The 23,637-nt window shown below is 37.0% G+C and overlaps 1 protein-coding gene across 3 annotated transcripts; it reads right to left on the reverse strand.

Annotated features, from left to right (window-relative positions):
- Positions 1-1,576: 1,576 nt before the first annotated feature.
- gpr155b (G protein-coupled receptor 155b) lies at positions 1,577-22,459 on the reverse strand. Of its 3 annotated transcripts, none has more exons than XM_051707417.1 (18): positions 22,324-22,451; positions 18,162-18,303; positions 16,933-17,404; positions 16,358-16,536; positions 16,028-16,248; positions 15,618-15,786; positions 15,322-15,477; positions 10,387-10,470; positions 10,060-10,180; positions 9,832-9,916; positions 9,637-9,727; positions 9,255-9,471; positions 9,101-9,172; positions 8,878-8,981; positions 8,332-8,427; positions 4,831-4,895; positions 4,573-4,710; positions 1,577-3,880 (listed from the first exon to the last, which is right to left on the reverse strand). In XM_051707417.1, exons 3-18 carry the CDS (start codon positions 17,348-17,350, stop codon positions 3,832-3,834), a joined length of 2,265 nt encoding a protein of 754 aa, XP_051563377.1. In that variant the 5' UTR covers positions 17,351-17,404; positions 18,162-18,303; positions 22,324-22,451; the 3' UTR covers positions 1,577-3,831. The 3 variants fall into 3 exon arrangements, with proteins under 3 accessions (XP_051563377.1, XP_051563378.1, XP_051563379.1); XM_051707419.1 differs by having other exon boundaries at positions 1,578-3,880; positions 9,264-9,471; XM_051707418.1 differs by lacking the exon at positions 18,162-18,303 and having other exon boundaries at positions 22,324-22,459.
- Between the last annotated feature and the right edge of the window lie 1,178 nt (positions 22,460-23,637).

Raw genomic sequence — 23,637 nt, forward strand, 5'->3', positions numbered from 1 at the left:
GAACATTTTCACTTTCTTATAATTGTACTGAAATGGATGCAAATGTTTTAATGCATATTATTCAAAATACTACAGATAGTTTTATGAGACATAAAAGTAGACATAGAAAGCAAAATTGTTTACCTTGGTTAAATGAAAATATTTGGTCACTTATGAAACAAAGAGACAATGCATTGAAACAGTTTCTCAAATCTAGATTGGAATACGAGAAGCGAAATTTCAATAAATTAAGAAATATAGTAATAATTGAAATTAGAAAAGCAAAAGCGAAATTGTATATTTCTATAATAGAGGAGGGAAAAGGAAATATAAAATTGATATGGTAAAATCTGAGAAATTTAACAGGAAATTATAAAAAGCCAGTGAAAAATATAGAATTTGAGTTGGAAGGAAAACTTATCTATGATCATGGCACGATAGCATATACTTTTAATAATTACTTTGTGGATACAATAAGTGCTCTTACTAAGTCTCTCTGTATAGAGACTCAATGTATCAAACTAGCGAATACTGCTTTACCCATATTTACTCTTAAGCAGGTGTCTGATATAAAAGTTGATAAAATAATTAGTTCTCTCAAAAATTCTAGAGCTAGAGATAAATATGAATTAGATTCTATTTTTGAAAAAACTTATAAGGAATCAATCATAGGTCCTTTAACTCAGGTTATTAATTTATTTATAACACAAGGAATTTTCCCTACTCCATGGAAATTTGGAGTAATTATACCAATCTATAAATTTGGAAATTATGTAGAAATTAGCAATTATAGACCAATAAGTATCCTTCCGGTAATGTCTAAAGTTGCTGAGAAATGGGTGGCAGAACAATTAATTACATATTTTAATAATGGTGCATTTCCTCTACATCCTATGCTATTTGGTTTCAGAAAAAATATACTCTACAGAAACTGCAAATTGTTTTATGCTGGAAAATATAAAATCAAAGATGGATAGAGGAGGTGTGGTTGGTGCTGTATTTTTGGATTTAAAAAAAAGCTTTTGATACTGTAAATCATGATATTTTGCTTTAGATGTTATCGAATTTTAATTTCTCAGCTGATGTCATTATGTGGTTCAAATCTTATTAGAAAAATAGGAAACAATGTGTAAGAGTTATAAATACAACATTCAGAATATTTAGATTCTAATATTGGAGTTCCACAAGGATCTATATTAGGTCCGTTGTTGTTCAGTATGTATGTAAATGATTTACCAAATGTCTGTCCCTTAGACGTTGTTTGTCAAATGTATGCTGATGATGTTGTTTTGTATGTGCATGCAAAAAGTCAGCAACAGGCTGCACAGAAATTTACTTCTGCGATGGATCAGGTTTCACAATGGCTTACTAAATAATGCTTACATCTTAATGTCAAGAAAACAGTTTGTATGTTTTTTACCAAAGGGGCATATCATGATGTAAAAGCAGACGTGTTTGTCCAGAGACAGAAGCTTGAGGTAGTAAATGAATTTAAATACTTAGGGTTAGGTTTCTTTTAAAAAACATGTGAAGAAAGTTGTTAACACTGTGAAATTTAATTTAGCCAATTTTAGATTTATCAGAAACAGTTTGACAAAGAGGCAGCAGTGTTATTTATGAATTCCATGATTCTTCCACATATCACTTACTGTAGGACTACATGGACACAAACATGTAAGTCTATTTTAAAACTGGTTGAGACTGTTTATAAGCAAGCTCTTAAGGTTTTAGATAAAAAGGCAAATAGTTTTCATCATTGTAGTGTTTTAACTAAGTATTCTTTTTTGAGCTGGGAACATTTGATTAAATTTGCTGACTTAGTACTTGTTTTTAAGATTTTAAATGGTTTTGCTCCACCAGTTTTAAAATATTATATATATATCAAAAAACAGGACGGTACACAAGAGCGGGTATATGAGGTGATTGTAATATACCATTGAGAAGAAGCACATTTGGCTAGATATCATTTGTTTTTAGAGGAACCCATGAATGGAATAGACTTCCAACGGAACTAAAAAACATAACACATAAAAAACATAAAACATGTTGTCACAGTCTGTCTTCCTCATTTTCTTCAAGGACTCTTATTTTGAAGTTTTCCACTGGACTACATCTCCCATAGTTCACTGCCCTAATCACTTCCATCAGTTAATCATCATCTGCACCTACCTTCCATTCCCTCATTAGTTTCCCTGTGTATATATAAACTCTTGTTTTGGTCATCATTTGTCAGTCCTTGAAGTGTTACATTGAGTTAAGTTTTGATGTTAAGAGTTATTGTTTGTTTCCACTCCAATGATTATAATTAAAAGACTGAAAGTACTTACTCCTGCGTCTCTTCCACTCCAGACACCAATGTTACACATACCAAGTTGTTGTGTTTTCTCTAGAAAATTGAAAATGTGGTTGCTTTCTAATAAAAATTGTGAGCATTTATAGAGATTCTGGTATGATAGTTTTGTATTTGTGTAATGACAATTTAGTTTTTTTATTTGATTATTATAATATCAACCTGCCTAGGGACTACAGATGAAAATTAGCCAATTTGGCTAAATCTGGCACATTTTACATTTCTTTTGTATTATTAATGTGTATTGTCCCTGAATAAATAAATAACCTTTTGTGACAACACACCCCAATAGCGTTGTATATTGTCACAGTAGGGGTAAGTTGTCACAGTGGAACCTGCCTTGCCTGAATGTATGCCAGTGTGGTTTTATTATGTTCACTGGTTTACCCAACAGCTATTACAAAAATATAATTCTATTGAAATTTTAGTTTAAGAGAGTAGAATACAATTTTAAACAAGTTGTTTGGAACAAGCCTACAAAACCACTGCTAGAAGAAACACACATTTGTGTAATGGATTTTAGACTTAAACATTTTTAGTTAATGAGATGCAGCCCTTGTGACTTCCCCTGTAACTGATGATAATGGGAATTTAGATTCAAAACAAATAAGTTGAGGGCTAACATTAAACAAGATGTCCTCTGAAGAAGTGTTTTAGTCAAAATATTTTATATTTAATGATTAATCAAGTTACTTTCTGAAATGGCAGGAATGAGCTGCTGCTTTCTCATTATTTAAAAGTCAAGAAGCTCAGCAATATCAGTTCAAACTTTTATTTAATCTAAGACTAATTATCAAGACAAAGATACAATTTGAAAAATTGGGACTGTCCTAGTTTTATCAGAACACCTGGTCACCCTAGTCCTGAATTTGACATTATCTCACTCTTAAGATGTAACTGCAGTATAATTCATCTATCACAGCAGAGGTTTGTAAACATGGCATGTTTTGCTTTGCAGCAAGGCCATATAATGTAGTCTTATCATCAAGACTCACAAGTAACACAAAGCATACAAATAAGCATACAGTCAGAAGTATGTTTTTACAGCATTTGTAAAGACTTGTGATACCTTCATTATCAGATCATTAATGTAACTGCAACAATCAGTGCAGATATAGGCTGTGTATTTTAATGGGCAGAACAGTTTAAGAGCTGTTGAATGTGCGTGTGTGAGATAAAGGGAGAATCTTGTGCCCTTTGCATGCCATGCATAGCAATTTAACATACTGATGAAAGAACAGCTCAATTCATAGCTCAGTCCAGTCTTAATTCAGTCTGTTTAGTCCTTGTTTGAGGTTGTGATGATCAACGTGCGACATCACCGCTTTCTGGAGCAATATTGCAGGGCATTGGAAACCATACATTTGTGTCACATGCTCTAAGACACCATTCTTCTGCAGCTGTGTGCTGTAAAAGCAGGCCACACCTTTCTATCTTTGGCCACACCCATGCATAGGATCCAATGAGCTACCTGGTTAGGCACCAGTGAGCACACCTATCAATCAAAGAAAGGATTCACCCACTGGTCCTGTGAGAGATTCAGAAGACCCACTATGACAAAAGAGAGAGAGAGAAACGGATAAGAAAGCAAGAAAAAGGAAGAGTATATGTGTTATGAAATGTGAACTGTGTGTTTAAGGTGCACTAAGTAATTTTTTGTTTACATTGGCTTGCACACCAGTCATCTTGGACTTTATACTGACACCTTCTGGCATGAATGCAAAATCACACAAAAACAAAGGTTTACTCTTACCGCTGTATTATTGACCCTATTTGTTGATATATTTGTCATGATTAATTTATTCTGAAACCTAAAGTACTGATAATACTTTAATGTTATAACCAAGATGAAATTAGAAAAATTTGGCTCGTCATGTGTTCTCCATGCGACGGGACCACCTTATTGTAGAATGTAACAGCTGTTTTTTGCCATGATATAACAGATATCTTGGTCCCGTGTGTGTATTTTAAACATATTTGCTCATGCAGGTGGCGTGAGTTAGAATCTGGCTCTTTACATTTTCAGACCCTACCCCCCAATCATTTCCTACCCCTTCTCTACTATTCTATGAATAAACAATAATTAAACTAATAATAAGAATGCATGCATTTATGATCAACAACTGAAAAATGTGGCACATGGAAAGATAAAACCAAAGTTCTATAGAGAAAAACATGCTACCCACACCAACACATGCCATCTGAAAATAAATGTAAGCACATGACCTCTTACACACACTTACCCTCTGTTGCGAACTATATCCTGAACGCACTGATCTTTGTGGTATCGCACCAACTGTGTACAGGTGAGTCGAATCTCCTCTGGCACAGCAGTAGACTCCGGGCTTTCATCTTGAGTAATACCACACAGAGCAGCTAGCCTACACACACACACACACACACACACACACACACACAGTAGGTGCTGAAACTACATCCAAAAACAGTAATGTTAGCATTCAGATAATAAAAAAATTGCAGGTAGATTTGCAAATATTCACCTCTTTTTGAATGGAAGAATAATAAGATGTTCATCCAGCCCAAAAATCCCAAAGGAAATAAAACCCTAAGACAGAAGAAAAAGCTATGTTAAATATTTATAGCCACTCTTCAAATGAATCTCACTCACTGATCTTTAATATAGAACTGTATTACTGACACAAAAGTTAACTGCCAAGACTTCTGTAGTGTTCAAACGGTAGTATTGGTATTCTCTGGCTGCGTTCCACTTCAAAATTTGACGCCATTCCCTCATTAAATTCACTTAGTCTCATGGACTCGGATGTACGTTATTGCTTATACTACTGGTGGAACTCGTGCAATAGCTTGTTTGCACATGACGTCACGTCACTGCGTTGCTGTGGCGCGAAATGCAGATGGATGGCAGGAAGTTATTTTCTACATAGGAAGCACTATCACAAACTCAAAATGCCTATGTTTTGCATCGTTTATGGTTGTTCAAATCGATCAAACCGAGAAACCACAAGGAGCTTTTATCATGTACCAAAAGTTGTTGTTCATAAGAGGGGAAAATGCAAGAAATTGACTGAAAAACGCGGGGGAAAATGGCTTGTAATCCTGCATCTGCGGTTGGGAGGAGCCGAGTCGGATAATGCTCGTGTGTGCAGTGACCACTGCGTCAAAGGTAAGTTAATACAACTTATGTGGCTTTGTTTATGTTTATGTAATGTTAGCTGTTTCCGTACTTTGTAAAGTTAAAGCAATTGTTTTTTCTTTTCTTTGTTTGAGTTTGTACCCCACTAACACTTAACAGTTACACAAAATACAGGCGAACATAAATAGCTTACCCTGCCATGCAATTGCAATGAGCTGCAATGACTTCTCCTTCTTGTTTCGCAATGATCCATGTCTTTAGTGCCGTTTCAGCGGACCTTTGAGAGTGGTTAACCTAATAACGTAAACAACCGTAATGCTAACATCGAGAGGCGCAGCAGCGTTGCATGTTTGTTGTTAGGTTAATCCACAGGACAAAAAAAAAATACCACTCACCCGGGCGAAAACCAAAATGTGGAGCACCTTGGTACCGAGGTCGTTGACCCAACCACTAACAAAAAAGTTGTATGCCACCATACTTTTGTATGCTTTCATTGTTTTCTGGAGTAGAAGGATGTCTGGAGGACAAGGTAGTTGCTTATATCTACCGCCTCGATGGCAGGCAAGTAAATCAGTTCAGTTGAAAAATCGCTCCTCTTCACAACATAAGGATCATGTCCAACATATGTTGTGATTTTCTGTTTATACCTTTCTCTCATAATAGTGTCTAAACTAATACAGTACGGACTTTCCTCCATCTCGTCCATTCTGCTTTTCACTTCCTGCCCTCCATCTGAATTTTGCGCGTCATCAGAATCACATGACTGCAAACAAGCTATAGGTTTAACTGGAACACCCTAAGCCCTTGATAACTGATCCTGATGTCATTTGGTGGAATTATTTAGTGATAAAGAAGACAACATATTCAGAGATTTATGCAATCACAGATTCAGGCCAAGTATGGTTGTAATTTCAGAGGCTTATGTGCAAATCTTGTCTGTTAAGAAAAAAATATGTTTTCATTGGAATTGATTGTCAGAAAGGATTAATTGAGTTTTACAAAAACGGAAATGGTAACATTACAATGAACACATATGCTATGGCTGTGTAACAAGCAGTCAATGTAAGGTAGCTACAAGCATTATGCTGTTAAATCTCAATATAACTCTTCAAAACTGCTTAATTGACCTAAATTCACTTCCATCATAAAATATAGTTGTTTGTGGGTGGGTTAGGTTAAGCGCGATCTGTGCTGTGATGTCACAGTTGAGTTGCATTGTGGGATGTGGAGCTGCCTGAAGCGTACATCTGAATAGGCTCGAACCCTCGGTCAAAATCGAGGGGTTGAAGGTCTGTCAACAGAAACTTCCCTCGCCTACTTAATGAAGTGGCACGGACTCCCAAAATGGCGACAGGGATTCCCCCGTGGAGACTTCTTAGGGAAGTTAGTTAGCCAGTGGATTTTTAGAATGAAGTGGAATGCAGCTCCTAATGGCTTTAGGGCCTCAACTGACAAGCAATACCACTGCATTTTCTCTAGCTGTGTCCCAAATGACACACTATACACTATGCATTTACAAAATATACTATGCACTCAGCCATGTACTGTACGAATTTTCAAAGTGTAGTATTGTCCCAAATGGAACAGTTAACGTATTTTTACTACACGGAAGCATTCACCGTATAACAGCTGACGGAAGTGAAATTTCAAGCATATATGATGTGTTGCCTCTAGCTTTAGCCTGTTAGCCAACCTCAGTTCAACATTTGTATCTTAAACAACACACATATTCACACAGCTTGATGGTAAAGCATTCAACTCACATTTGCAAGGTGCTGCATCCACTGAAGTTTCGCTAGCTACTACATTCTTCATTATTTACAACTGTTTTATCAGACCAGCAGCACAGCCAGGTAACTCCACGCCTTCCGCTATCTACGGCAGCGTGAGTGCATGAAGTGTCCAACATTCCACACTCAGTTTTGACGGTTGAAAAAGTGCATCATCCGGGTATTTAAAGTACACTTCTTTTTGTTGCATTTTCAGTGTTAACATACTACTCGCACTACAAAATGGCATCGAATATTGCAGAAGTGTGCAGTTTGGGACGCACGTTTTGTCTCCAAACTCCTGATACGGTTGTCGCCTTTTTCCCCAAGTGATAGTCGTGATTAACCTTTCATTTGTTCACTAAGGATAATATCAATTCCAAGGGAGAAGGCACAAGTGAATCGCGATGTCAGAGCATCCACCTGTACCGGTGTGCTGCGTATCAGTACAGCACAGCGTTTACCAAAGGATGTGGACAAACTGTCCAATTTACAGGTTGTAAATCAAGTAGGAAAAGCTGTAATGTCTGCTTGTTTTAGGGTGACCATGCATCCTTTTCCCTGGACATCCTATTTTTCGGACCTTAAAAAAGTCTGGTTAGGATTTCTAAATTGCTTAAAATTCCTGGGATTTGGCTGTGTTTTCATATTTACATGCTCTCTATAGCTATATATACATGTCATTCTTTCTGTGTGTGTGTGTGTATATTTGCCATTTTATAACCATTTAAACATAGTGCATTAGTTATTATTTTAACCATCTTTGCAAGGCTTCTCTTTACCTCTCTATGCGCCCGCTGTGTGTGTGTGTGTGTGTGTGTGTGTGAGAGAGAGAGAGAGAGCGAGAGAAAATGTGCTCTCTCAGGCAAATGACATACATGTGTATTTCTAAAAATGTAAACAATTACATGCGTATAAAGATTGCATTGTAAGGCTTTACAGGCATATTTCAGGTATAAAATCTGTGATTGAATGTGTAATGTTTACTTGGATTGTAAGTTGGCACACTCAAATGTTTAGGCATTCCAATATGGTGGCGCAGTGGCTTCAATGTTATGATGTCATCAGCAATTCAGATCTATATTATAGACCAGTGAGAGTTGTGTGACTGTGCTCACCTGTCCATAATTGGCCACAGCACAAAAAAACTGCAGCTCTAGGTAAAGCCGCCCAGGATCTGCATTGAACAACCACCACAGGCAGCTGGACAGGTTCTGAAATACAGGTATAGATATAAAGAAGATAAAGAGATTTGAAGAATACTGCTCTGAGTATACTTTGAGTTTATTTTCAGCAAAGAACAGTAGATTCAGGCCTTTGCAAATCATGAAAAGACCAAAATGCAGAATTGGCTAAAATCTGTATTGGTAAACCAGTTCTTTAAATGAGTTCAGATATGTAATGGTAGAAACTAGATCTTGGTACTTTCCCCATGCAAAAGTAGCCTTAACAATGCTACAGTGCTAGGGTGTTGAGTATGGTTGCCAGGGCATTTCTATGTGGTTGCTTTCCTGTTCAGAATGGTTATAAGTGCATTGCTGTGTGATTGCTTTTTGCAAATGGAATAGAATAGAAGAAAAACAAGGACAACTGCAACAGATGGTATGGCCCCCACAGAGTCATTGAGTCTCTGTGTGTCGGTTTCGTATGGAGAGTTGACGTACGGCCAGCATGCTGACGATGAGGAGCAGGCAGAGGAGCACATGTCGAGCTATCTGTCTCTCCTCCTGCACACGTGTGGAGCTTGATGCCTCACTCAGCAAAACCCCTGGAACATAGACACACACACTTATGTGCACCACCGAAACATACTTCACACCTAATGTGTTGGTCAATGCACAGGTTTTATAGCTTTGGCAAGGACATTCATAAAATGAGTATCGCAACCTGCTGAAGGCACTGGTGAGTCGTTAAGATGTCCAGCTATCATATCTGGCATGGGTTCACTACAACCATCATCTGTCAATAACAAAGGATAAGTAAGAATGCACATACTGTACACACAAGAAATATGTGCACATGTATACAACAAAACACTCACTATCTATACCTCTGTTGAGGCTACTGTTAGTTGGTGCTAGCTCAGATGCGTGTTGGTTCTCTGGTTGGGGCTGTCTGACGTCTTCTGTTGTGCCTATCATGAAGTTGTGATCTAGGGCCTGATAGTTCTGCTCATTCTGGGCCCCTCGGCTCAAACCCATCAAAGACAGACCACCCAGAATGATGCTGGAGCCCAGGACCACCACAGTGCACACAATCTGAAAAGAGAGGAAGAATGAGGGAAAGACAGAAATAGTTAAAGAAAAAGAGAGTGAAACCTAAAACATAAGGAATTTCATTCAAGAATAGTAATAATTTGTATAAACATGGTCAAAGTGCAAATGTGTAGCAGGTCCTTAATTAGTTTGATGATCCCAACCTACCTGCTCCTTGCCGTAAAAGAAGGTGGAGTCTACGTTGTTACTCATTCTTTGTCCTAGCATTAGCAACACACCCACAACCAGAAATGGAACTCTACAATAATAAATTAAGAATACAAAAGATGTTTTTCAAGTTTCAAAGCATTTGTACATTTTTAAATTCTAAAATAAAAAACACAAACACATATGCATACTCACCCCCAGCCAAAGATGATGAAAATAAAGGGCTTCACCTTTAGGTTTTCATTTCTCTTCAACAAAGTGAGTGCAAATGCCAAAAGACCTACAACACAATATCCACACAACCTCTAAACATTGCTACAACTGCACAACAAAAAGAAGATGTATAACAAAAAAGATCACACAATGAAATCAGGCTTTACCCATCCGGTATTGTTAAGTTAGCGTAAGTATTTGATTTGTTACCTGTCCACATGTAGGTACTGTAAAGAGACCCGTAGAGCAATGTGAAGGTAAGAATTTGACACCACACATTTCCTTGATGCGTCACAAACTTCCACAAGATCATCGACATACACACTAGGAGCTGCACAAGAGATGAAATAGATATACTAACACATAAAAAAGTAAATGAAAAAAGTAGATTTGCACATTTTCTGATGAAAATAAGAGTGGTGCTTGCCCATGCAAAACTCGCAGACATGATGCTAAAGTAAGTGTTTCGCACATTTCCAGGGCATTGCTACATTATGCGGTTGCTAAGGTGTTTTGGGTGGTTGCAAGATTATGTACCTGTGCAAAAAACAGATTTGTGGCAAACAAATGTGGCAACCTTCTAAATTTCTTGCTTAGCAGCATGAGAGCAAGGGTCCAAACCTATACAACACACAAACACACACACACACATTTTGGTAATAAAACTTCTGTAAATCTTTGTTTCTTTGTTTCACATCTGTTTGATGTAGTACTTTTCATTTCTAATTCTCTTAAAATTCTTCTGCGGATTAGAATAGAATAAAATAGTATAGAACCAGAAGAAAGTAGAATAGAAGCAGGATATAATAGAAACAGAAGAAAATGGAATAGAAACAGAAGAGAATTTAATACAACTATACTGTAAGAGATTAAAATAGAATAGAAACACAACAGAATGGAATATAATAGAATAGAACCAGAAGAAAATAGAATAGAAACAAAAGATAATTGAATTGAACTAGAAGAAACTACTACAGAACAGTATAGAAACAGAACGGAATAGAACAGAATAGAATAGAACCAGAAGAGAACATAAGAAAACAAGAATAGGACCTGAAGAGAATCAAATAGAACTAAGAGAGTAGAATATAATAGAAACAGAACATACTAGAATGGAACAGAATATAACAGAATAAAACTAGAGGAGAACAGAAGAAAATAGAATAGAACCATAAAATGATTCATTTGAACTAGAATAGAGACTAGAATAGAATAAAACAGAAACAGAACATAACAGAGAGCGAATTCCAAGAGAAAGTGAGCATCCCTATGCCCTACTCCCTTTGAAGGGCTGAGGCCTTGAAGTGGGAACTCTGGAGGGAGCAAGGCACTCGTGTCTCATGTGTGGCCATTTGGAACACCCTTGATAAAGGGAGTAATGAAAGACATACATCACTTCCACATTATCTTCGCCTGAACGTTACCATGACAATGCTGCGCAGCTGTTCTAACAACAGGAATCTCTTATTTAATACTATTAATTTATTGTTGCAAATAAATATAATTTTTGTAATAGTTTTTTCCCCAAACATTGCCTTTTGTGTCTTATTTAAAACTGCTTACTGTTGCTGTTTTAATAATAATAATAATATATATATATATATATATATATATATATATATATATATATATATATACAGTGCATCTGGAAAGTATTCACAGCGCTTCACTTTTTCCACATTTTGTTATGTTACAGCCTTATTCCAAAATGGATTAAATTCATTATTTTCCTCAAAATTCTACAAACAATACCCCGTAATGGCAACGTGAAAGAAGTTTGTTTGAAATCTTTGCAAATTTAATAAAAATAAAAAATGGAAAAAAATCACATGTACATATGTATTCACAGCCTTTGCTCAATACTTTGTTGAAGCACCTTTGGCACCAATTACAGCCTCAAGTCTTTTTGAGTATGATGCTACAAGCTTGGCACACCTATTTTTGGGCAGTTTCTCCCATTCTTCTTTGCAGGACCTCTCAAGCTCCATCAGGTTGGATGGGGAGCGTCGGTGCACAGCCATTTTCAGATCTCTCCAGAAATGTTCAATCAGGTTCAAGTCTGGGCTCTGGCTGGGCCACTCAAGGACATTCACAGAGTTGTCCCGGAGCCACTCCTTTGTTATCTTGGCTGTGTGCATAGGGTTGTTGTCCTGTTGGAAGATGAACCTTCGCCCCAGTCTGAGGTCCAGAGCGCTCTGGAGCAGGTTTTCATCAAGGATGTCTCTGTACATTGCTGTATTCATCTTTCCCTCGATCCTGACTAGTCTCCCAGTTCCTGCCACTGAAAAACATCCCCACAGCATGATGCTGCCACCATCCATGGTTCACTGTAGGGATGGTATTGGCCAGGTGATGAGTGGTGCCTGGTTTCCTCCAGGCATGATGCTTGCCATTCAGGCCAAAGAGTTCAATCTTTGTTTCTCATGGTCTGAGAGTCCTTCAGGTGCCTTTTGGCAAACTCCAGGCGGGCTGTCATTTGCCTTTTACTGAGGAGTGGCTTCCGTCTGGCCACTCTACCATACAGGCCTGATTGGTGGAGTGCTGCAGAGATGGTTGTTCTTCTGGAAGTTTCTCCTCTCTCCACAGAGGAATGCTGGAGCTCTGTCAGAGTGACCATCGGGTTCTTGGTCACCTCCCTGACTAAGGCCCTTCTCCCCTGATCGCTCAGTTTGGCCGGGCGGCCAGCTCTAGGAAGAGTCCTGGTGGTTCCAAACTTCTTCCATTTACGGATGATGGAGGCCACTGTGCTCATTGGGACCTTCAATGCTGCAGACATTTTTCTGTACCCTTCCCCAGATCTGTGCCTCGATACAATCCTGTCTCGGAGGTCTACAGACAATTCCTTGGACTTCATGGCTTGGTTTGTGCTCTGACATGCACTGTTAGCTGTAGGACCTTATATAGACAGGTGTGTGTCTTTCCAAATCATGTCCAGTCAACTGAATTTACCACAGGTGGACTCCAATCAAGTTGTAGAAACATCTCAAGGATGTTCAGTGGAAACAGGATGCACCTGAGCTCAATTTTGAGTGTCATGGCAAAGGCTGTGAATACTTATGTACGTGATTTTTTTATTTTTTTTAATTTTTAACAAATTTGCAAAGATTTCAAACAAACTTCTTTCACGTTGTCATTATGGGGTACTGTTTGTAGAATTTTGAGGAAAATAATGAATTTAATCCATTTTGGAATAAGGCTGTAACATAACAAAATGTGGAAAAAGTGAAGCGCTGTGAATACTTTCCAGATGCACTGTTTATACATAAATGTACTGTATATAAAATACATGAATGAAAGTTTCCTGCTGAAAATTATTTGGTGCATGAGAGGTCTTAATAGAAAATAAATAATAATAAACCACTAGGTTCAGACTAGCCTACAGTAAAAAAATGGGCCCTGTATTTGGAGGAGGACGAACGTAAACTGCGGAGGAGAAGTATCTGTTATAAAAGGGCCATACCGCTTGCCTGAGCGTTTGAACATGTAATATATGTTCTGATTGACAACCTTGCTTTAAAATATATCCCGAGGACACACCACCCAGGGTCACATGATCATAAACTGTAAAATTACATCCTTGAAGTGACCATCGCATGTACTCTTCGCTAACGGCCTTGTGGAAAGGCCCTTCGCAGAGGGCTTGAGTTGCCCACTTTCATTTGGAACACCCCTTTGTGTGGTGTCCCCTTCCCGCAGTGCCCTTCAAGGGTGCTAAAACGGCATTTGGAATTTGCCCATAAAAGAGTGGTGAATAGAACCATAAGAGAATAGAACAGAACTAGAATAGAGTAGAAACAGAATGGAACATAAAATAATAGAACCAGAATAGAATAGAATAGAGTATGGAACAAACAGAATAAAATAAAAGGTAACACTTTATTTTGATGGTCCCAAGTACATATTTAACTGACTATAAGTCACTATAGCTAGTAAACAGTGTTTCAACAAACATTCAGTAGATTATCAAAAGTCTGTATAACAGCAGCAAAATAACAGCTTATCGACTGACTTGCTATAGCTAGTAAACAGTGTTTCAACAAACATTCAGTAGTCTTTCAGTAGCCTGTATATAGATCTTTATTAATGACCTTTTAATTAACTGATGTTCTCAACAATAATGTAAGTAGCTCATTAATAGAGATCTATATACAGGCTACTGAATGTTTGTTGAAACACTGTTTACTAGCTATAGCAAGTCAGTCGATAAGCTGTTATTTTGCTGCCGTTATACAGGTTTTTGATAGTCTACTGAATGTTTGTTGAAACACTGTTTACTAGCTACAGCAAGTTAGTTGATATGTCACTTATATATCTACTTGGGACCATCAAAATAAAGTGTTACCAAATAGAAACAGAAGAGAATTTAATAGAACTAGAATAGAATAGTATAGAAAAGAAACAGAACATAAAAGAATAGTATAGAATCATGATAGAAAAGAACCAGATCCAGATCAGAATAGAATCCAATTGAATAGAACAGAATAGAATGAAACAGAATAGAATAGAACCAGAAGTGAACAGAAGAAAATAGTACAGAACCCTTAGAGAATTGATTTGAACTAAAATAGAGACTAGAAAAAAATAGAATAGAAACAGAACAGAAAATAACAGAACCACAATAGAAATAGAACAGAATAGGATAGAAACAGAAGAGAACTGAATAGAATAGAACCAGAAGACAACAACAGAAAATATAACAGAAACAAAATATCTGAAGATTTGAGCTCTTCTAAAACAAGAAAAGACTAGAATAGAATAGAAACCGAACATAATAGAACAGAATAGGATAGAATAGAAATAGAAAATAAGAGAACAGAAAATAATAATACAGACTAGAACTATAATAGAATAGAATAGAATTCACCCAGAAGAGAGTAGAGAACCAGGATGGAATAGAATAGAATCATAACAATAGAACTAGAATAGAAAATAACAAAATAGAATAGAAACAGAACATAACAGAAAGGAACGGGACAGAATAATATAGAACCAGAAGAGAACAAAAAATAGAATAGAAACAGAAGAGAACTGAATAGAATTAGAATAGGATAGGATAGAAAAGAAACAGAACATAACAGAATTGAATAGAATAGAACCAGAAGAAAATAGAATAGATCCAGATCAGAATAGAATACAATTGAATAGAACAGACTAGATTGAAATAGAATAGAACCAGAAAAGAGCATAAGAGAACAGAATTGATCGAAATAAAACCATAATAAAACCAGAACAGAATATAATATAATGGAATGAGATAGAACCCAAAGAACAACAGAAAAGAATAGAAATTACAAGCAAGCAACAGACAGCTTCACCGTTTTTTCCAGCTTCACCGTTTTCCATCATTTAAAAACTCAACTCCAAAGTCTCAAAGTCTCTATTTTCTTCTCATTCATCCATAGCAAGTGGAACATGTATTCTTTGTTCTAGGTCTTTAGCAACAATTGCACACATCAACCCACACACACTCACCAGAGCTATTAGGCTGACACTGCTGACATTGAAGCTCACATCCTGTAGCTCTTTCACCAGGGACGTGGCCTCCATCCATGGAATAGTCAGTAACCATGCCGACACGTACATGATGGGCGCAGACAGGAACGTGCTGATGACCATACCTGAGGTCACCTGATATACACAAACACATGTTCTGATCCGTCTAGACTCCACATTTAACGAGAATGAGTCCATGTCTGTGTGAACACTCTCCAGTGATTCATTCTGCATATCTACCAGTGAAAAACAATATACATGCTTTCAGCGCTCACCACTTCCAGCTCCATATTGTACTGGGCAGCATAGATGACCACGCTGGGAGCGGTAGGGAAGACTCCATACAGGAATGCATAGTCAGACAGGCTGGAGTGATTCACAGAGCTGGAATAACCAGTATCCAACAGCTCCACCATGTCCTTACACATTAATGGCATAATTAGCCTGGAAACACACAAACATACACTTATCCAGAACCACATTGGCAATTCCTTACCACACCTGAAACACACAGATTAATACGTAAACACTTATGCTGGTGGCAAGTAGTAACCTAAAGGTTAAGGATTTGGAGTAACCTAGCATCAAGTGCCTTTATGATGGTAGCCCATAAACCATCTGTTGCGGGATTCAAACCTATATCCTTTTGGTTAATACCAAGATCTCACAGTTTGATCTCACTCACAGTTTGGCAGTTATAAGCAGAATGAGGGAAACTCCAGTGGCACGAGTGAGTTTATGCATCTGTCCCACCATGTTCAGTCCCAGATAAAAGAGCGCCACCCCTCCAAAAGAGTTTGCCAGGCCATCTACAAACTCGTCAAGCAACACGGGGACATGCCCACCAAACAGGAAATGGCAGAGAATTCCTACAATGACCATGAAGACAATTGGATTCTTCAAAACCTGAAAAGAATGAAAAGGAAAGAACAGAACAAGCAGATGGAAAAGGCTGAAACCATTACAAACTAAAATATGAATGCAGAAATGTCTGCAAGGAGATAAATACACACACCTGCAGTATAACAGTACAGATCACATGTAGCTTCCTGTAGCTGTGGTCGGCGTTGTGTCTCCATCGCTGGATCTCACACAGAGCAAAGCCCACAGGGTTCAACAGCATCAGAGATACAGGAGCCACCAGATATATATACTGCACATACTCTGGGTGTGAATTCCTGTACAATGCATCAACTGGGTGGAGAATATGGATTTATGATTAATGTCTTGGAATCATGTTTTCAATGTGATTTTTGTGCAGATAGGTGTCTGCATGTGTACTTTTGATGTATTTATGAACACTGTATGGCCAAAAGTATGCAGACACCACCTTCTATTTACCGGCTTTGTTTATTTCAGCTAAACCAATTACTAACAGGTGCATAAAATCAAGCATACAGCCATGCAAACTCCTTAGACAAACATTTGATGAAGAACTGAGTATACGTTTTTTGTTCTAGCCTGAAAATGCCCCTGTGCACAATGAATGAGTGGAAAGCCTTCCCAGAAGAGTGGAAGCTGTTATAGCAGCAAAAGGAGTAACAACACCTCATACTTTAGGCCATGTAGTGTATATGTAGTGATCCTCACCTATAGGATATCCCAGTGCAAAGTCATTGCTCTGAGTTGTAAAGATAGCAAACAGCCCTGCTTTACTGAATTTGCTCTCAGGACTTGCCACCAACAGCGTCATCACACACACCAACAAGAACACACACACTTTAGCGATCAAGACACTCCAGAAGAAAGACCAGACGACGTGCTCGAACTGCAGCTGCACCATATTTTTGAAGAGCAGAGCAGGAAGTGCAAAACATGACAAGAAGCTGCCCAGCCCTTTGATTTGTGTCTCGCTGATGATGTCATTACGACCCGCCACATAGCCGCACAGGATAATGCCAAAGCACTCCAGCAGAGCTGGAAAGAGTTTGTCGATAGACATGGCTGGTGCCGCAAGAGGGCTGTGGGTGATGTTGAGGCCATGAATTGAGACATACTGGCCCTCCATGATGAGAGATGATCACTGAGAGATGATCTAACAGTGAAGATCAGAAAACTAGGGCTAAAAAAGACAAAACATAGAGATGTCAAAAAACAAACTTTACTGCAAAGACATGAGATGCAAATGAGATCTCTGCATAAAAATAAAAACCAAAGCTGAGCTACAAAAAACACATTTATAAGGTATACTGACCAAATCAAACAACAGACTATATAACATTATGTATAAAATACCACATGTATGAAGTATATATAATAAGATTAAGTATGAATAATAAAATAAATGTTTATAATGTAAATAAATGTATTCTGAGAAAATACCAAGTAAAAATAAGAAAATGTATTATAGTAACATTGTTACAGTTAATTATATGAACTATAATAACAATAATAATTATTATTATCTCATCACATGCAAAAAATATACAAACATCAGAATACTGACAAATTTGTCTATGTCTAGTATGCTACCTACATTACAAATAACACATTCATAAGGGATACTGAAATAAAAAACACTGTTTTAGTGAAAAGAAATGAATAGAATAGAATAGAATAGAAAAAACCCCCAGAACATAACAGAATGGAACAGAATAGAATAGAATAGATCCAGAAGAAATCTGTATATACAGTATATGTACAGGGGTGTAAAGTAATTGAGTAAAAATACTTAAGTATTTTACTTAAGCATTATTTTTTGGGATTTGTACTTTACTCGAGTGCAGTTTAAACGGAATACTTTTACTTAATTACATTTCCAAAGAAAAAATAGTACTTTTTACTCCTCACAATTTTATTTAAACTTGAAAAGTACTCACTATATTTTTGCAGATCATTTTCTTTCATCTTGCTGTACTGAAGCCGCCCTTTTCTCTGCAACCATCAAATGACAGATGGCAGACCAGAGGTCAGTCATTTCAAATGGAGTGTCGCACGGCGACTGTGTGGAGTTCCGACCATCTGCAGAGGCGGAATTTTGGATCTGATTTGAGCTTCGGATACGTTGCAATACTTGTGCAACTGACCGTATGTGACCACCCGACTGAATGTGATGTATTCGTTCAAAACTATGAGCACGAAGTGAGAAACACTGAAGGTTTTTGTCCTAAACTTTACTCTAAATACCTGCTACTTCTACAGATTGGACAGTTATGAAGTCAAAAATGATCATTCATGTTGCAAATATATATATAAACAAAAGGCTTTTGTAATTAAATGTGTACATGTCATTTATTTCTACACATGCCTTCATATTTAAATCATATCTATGATTTTCTGCTCCCTATTTGCTGAATTATTGTTCTTGTTGTTGTTAGGCAACTATGAATTATAATAACTATAAAACCAGTAATGATAATGAGTATAATAATGATAATAAAAATTATGGAATCTGACTAAATATTAATTATGAATTTTATTTTGAATTTATAATGAATTCATCCATCTGCTACAACAGCAAGTTTTGGTAACAATTCACAAAACCAACAACATTACTATCTTTCTTCAAAGCTTCATTTGAATTCTTTCTTTATGTCTTAAGGGGCTGGGTGCTCTGACATCGCAATTCATGAGTGCCTTCTCCCATGCAACAAACACTGCGTAACTGTGGCAACATTTTTGCAAAATAAAATTTTGTGGTTCATTACACGTCTTAGGGCAGTACCGAAGTGAAATGTCCACTGTGTGGTGTTAAAAGCAAGTGAAATGTTCTCCCGAACAGATACGGTTTTTAAGGTTAATGATATATCGAGATTTAAATCAACAAAACCGACCTCCCTACCCTTAAATCTACACCTAATTGATAGTGTCATAAAAAAGCAAATGTGAGATAAAAAAATATAAAAAAAAATAATTCTGAAGCAACCACATCATTTTGTGGTGTTTATATGACACTTTGAGCTCACGTGTGGACTCAAATTGCTCTTCAGGACTCGTACCCCAGTCCTTTACAATGCAATGCTCTATCAGTTGAGCTAATGTGCAAATTATTGTATTTTTTATTTTTTTCTCCCCTTTTCTCGCAAATTTGGCACGCCCAATTCCCAATGCGCTCTAGGTCCTCGTGGTGGCGTAGTGACTCACCTCAATCCGGGTGGCGGAGGACAAATCTCAGTTGCCTCCACGTCTGAGACCGTCAATCCACGCATTTTATAATGTGGCATGTTGAGCATGTTACCGTGGAGACCTAGTGTGCGTGGAGGCTTCACGCTATTCTCCGCGGCATCCATGCACAACTCACCACGTGCCCCACCGAGAGCGAGAACCACATTATAGCGACCATGAGGCGGTTACCCCATGTGACTCTACCCTCCCTAGCAACCGGGTCAATTGGTTGCTTAGGAAGCCTGACTGGAGACATAAGATAGCACTGTGTGAGGAACAGTGTGAAACGGAAGTGTTTATGAACTGATAATCTACCGTTTTACTCGTGATTTGTGTGAAAGTGAATAAAAGTCATTGTTGTTTTAGTGCCTCTAGTGTATGACAATCGTCAGAGACAGTAAAAAGGTGACTTAACAAACCAATTGAATTTAACAACATCCTCTCTCACACAATCTCCTCTCTTCATTTCATTCTAGCTAGGGAAAAAAAGTTACTTTTTACTTTTTTAATACTTAAGTACAATTTAATGTGAATACTTTTTTACTTTCACTCAAGTGTGTTTTCAGCTAGATACTTGGACTTTTAATTGACTAAAATTCTGAGTATTTTTTACACCCCTGTATTTTTATATATACAGGTGCATCTCAATAAATTAGAATGTCGTGGAAAAGTTCATTTATTTCAGTAATTCAACTCAAATTGTGAAACTGGTGTATTAAATAAATTCAGTGCACACAGACTGAAGTAGTTTAAGTCTTTGGTTCTTTTAATTGTGATGATTTTGGCTCACATTTAACAAAAACCCACCAATTCACTATCTCAAAAAATTAGAATATGGTGACATGCCAATCAGCTAATCAACTCAAAACACCTGAAGAGGTTTCCTGAGCCTTCAAAATAGTCTCTCAGTTTGGTTCACTAGGCTACACAATCATGGGGAAGACTGCTGATCTGACAGTTGTCCAGAAGACAATCATTGACACCCTTCACAAGGAGGGTAAGCCACAAACATTCATTGCCAAAGAAGCTGGCTGTTCACAGAGTGCTGTATCCAAGCATGTTAACAGAAAGTTGAGTGGAAGGAAAAAGTGTGGAAGAAAAAGATGCACAACCAACCGAGAGAACCGCAGCCTTGTGATTGTCAAGCAAAATCGATTCAAGAATTTGGGTGAACTTCACAAGGAATGGACTGAGGCTGGGGTCAAGGCATCAAGAGCCACCACACACAGACATGTCAAGGAATTTGGCTACAGTTGTCGTATTCCTCTTGTTAAGCCACTCCTGAACCACAGACAACGTCAGAGGCGTCTTACCTGGGCTAAGGAGAAGAAGAACTGGACTGTTGCCCAGCGGTCCAAAGTCCTCTTTCAGATGAGAGCAAGTTTTGTATTTCATTTGGAAACCAAGGTCCTGGGGTCTGGAGGAAGGGTGGAGAAGCTCATAGCCCAAGTTGCTTGAAGTCCAGTGTTAAGTTTCCACAGTCTGTGATGATTTGGGGTGCAATGTCATCTGCTGGTGTTGGTCCATTGTGTTTTTTGAAAACCAAAGTCACTGCACCCGTTTACCAAGAAATTTTGGAGCACTTCAGGCTTCCTTCTGCTGACCAGCTTTTTAAAGATGCTGATTTCATTTTCCAGCAGGATTTGGCACCTGCCCACACTGCCAAAAGCACCAAAAGTTGGTTAAATGACCATGGTGTTGGTGTGCTTGACTGGCCAGCAAACTCACCAGACCTGAACCCCATAGAGAATCTATGGGGTATTGTCAAGAGGAAAATGAGAAACAAGAGACCAAAAAATGCAGATGAGCTGAAGGCCACTGTCAAAGAAACCTGGGCTTCCATACCACCTCAGCAGTGCCACAAACTGATCACCTCCATGCCACGCCGAATTGAGGCAGTAATTAAAGCAAAAGGAGCCCCTACCAAGTATTGAGTACATATACAGTAAATGAACATACTTTCCAGAAGGCCAACAATTCACTAAAAATGTTTTTTTTATTGGTCTTATGATGTATTCTAATTTTTTGAGATAGAGAATTGGTGGGTTTTTGTTAAATGTGAGCCAAAATCATCACAATTAAAAGAACCAAAGACTTAAACTACTTCGGTCTGTGTGCATTGAATTTATTTAATACACAAGTTTCACAATTTGAGTTGAATTACTGAAATAAATGAACTTTTCCACGACATTCTAATTTATTGAGATGCACCTGTATATATATATATATATATTAACTATTATATTATTATTACTATTATTATATAATAACAGTAACAATAAACGAATACACATGTTTTATTAGTATTATTATTATTATTAATAATACATTTCGGTTTTTAAGTATTATTATTATTATTAAAATTACTATTATTATTGTCTTTACGTGCAAAAACATTTGTATACTGACAAACTCTGTTGGTCTTGTATGCTACCTACGTTAAAATAACACATTTAAAAGTGATACTGACCAAATTAAAAAAGAAAATATATTACATTATGTATAAAATACCACATAATGTATAAATGTACGTATATGTAATACTAAAATAAGTAAAAAATAAGTTGTTAATAGTAAATAAATAAAAAACATTGTTATAGTTATATACATTAGCTATTATTATTATTATTTTATTATTAACAATAATAATAATAATATGATTATTATTATTATTATTATTATTATTATTGTAGTTGTTGTTGCATATAACATCTGGATATGACTAATTCGCCTACGTCTAGTAAAACAAACATGCTATGTCTTACGATACACAGGGCCATGGATGGACAGCTAAATCAGCTACATTGGTCACTTACTGCAAACGTCTCATCTTTCAAAAAAACAACTACACACAAATAAAGGTTGTAGATGACTTACCCTGTGTTCACGTGTCGAGCTGATCGATAAATGGATAGCATATGATTTTGTATAAAAACACGCCTGAAACATCCATGTTTTCACTCTGATTTCAGCATCTCACGCGCTCCTACACTCCGTTACTTTCCAATGTCAAATCACTGAATGACTGACGCCCGAGTCCGCCTATGGCGTAGTAGATAAACCCCGCCTTATCTCGTCTGGTCATGTCAATGATTGGAGAAATGTATACCGTATGCCAATGTTTATGGGTCATTCATATGTGATTGGTCACAGTCATGCGCGCTATTCATGTTGTAGATTTCTGATGGACCTTGTCAACCCGTTGCTTCATAGGAATAGGTTTCCTTTATTTATTTATTTATTTATTTAGGAAAAACTACAATAAAATACAAGTTCATTGAAATCACACAGAAGATTTATAAAGGATACCGACCAAATAAAGCAACAAAATATGTAAAATTATATTTACAATACAACATAATATAAGCATGTTTATAAGAAACTTTCATGTAAAAACAGTAAAATTGTTAATAAACAAAGATATTACTCAATGAGTAATTAAAAAAATAAAAATAAAATGGCTAAATATATGAAAAAAATAATGATTCTTAATTATAGGCTATAATATTTTAATGGTCTATTATATCTATATTATAGTTTATATTATAATATTACATTTTAGAATTTCATTATATTATGGTATTATATTATAGTGTTATATTCAGGGTTGGGAGGGTTACTTTTGAAATGTATTCCACTACAGATTACAAAACACATGCTGTAAAATGTAATTTGGAACATACTCCATTATATTACTCAAGGTCAGTAATGTAATCTAAATGCTTTGGATAACTTCTTCAGCACTGGCATATTTTTAAGCAAAAACACTTATTAAAAATAAATTCTCTAAAAAATAAATAACATGTTACTTTATATTGTTTTAAAGGAGTCATAATATGAGGAATCAAGTTTTCCTTGATCTTTTGGCATATTGAACTATAAAAACATTCTGCAAGTTTCAGAACTCAAAACTTCAGCCTCACTGAAAAAAAGATCATTTGTTGAAACCAAGCTGCCAAAATGTCTGGTTCTTCCTCCTCATTGTGATGTCACACTGTGGTAGACATTTGCATCTGATCGCCTTGACAACGACACATCAATGCCTACTTTACCTTTAATCACTTCCGTAGCACGCAGTGGGATGGCAAGGAGAGAGCAGGTCAGTGAAGAGCAGAGAGCCAATCATAACAGTGGGCACTTACTGTCAAGACTTAAAGGAGAAGCAACACCAAAAATGAGCGTTTCTAACAA

This window comes from Myxocyprinus asiaticus, chromosome 9 (genome assembly GCF_019703515.2).
Source record: "Myxocyprinus asiaticus isolate MX2 ecotype Aquarium Trade chromosome 9, UBuf_Myxa_2, whole genome shotgun sequence".
Taxonomy (NCBI): domain Eukaryota; kingdom Metazoa; phylum Chordata; class Actinopteri; order Cypriniformes; family Catostomidae; genus Myxocyprinus; species Myxocyprinus asiaticus.

Coding starts and splice junctions, on each gene's coding strand:
- gpr155b (XM_051707418.1), bottom strand. CDS start 17,350: ATGGAGGGCCAGTATGTCTCAATTCATGGCCTCAACATCACCCACAGC. Junction 10,181..10,386: donor CAAATCTGTTTTTTGCACAG/GTACATAATCTT, acceptor TCTCTTGTGCAG/CTCCTAGTGTGTATGTCGAT. Junction 8,982..9,100: donor CTCACCAGTGCCTTCAGCAG/GTTGCGATACTC, acceptor TCTATGTTCCAG/GGGTTTTGCTGAGTGAGGCA.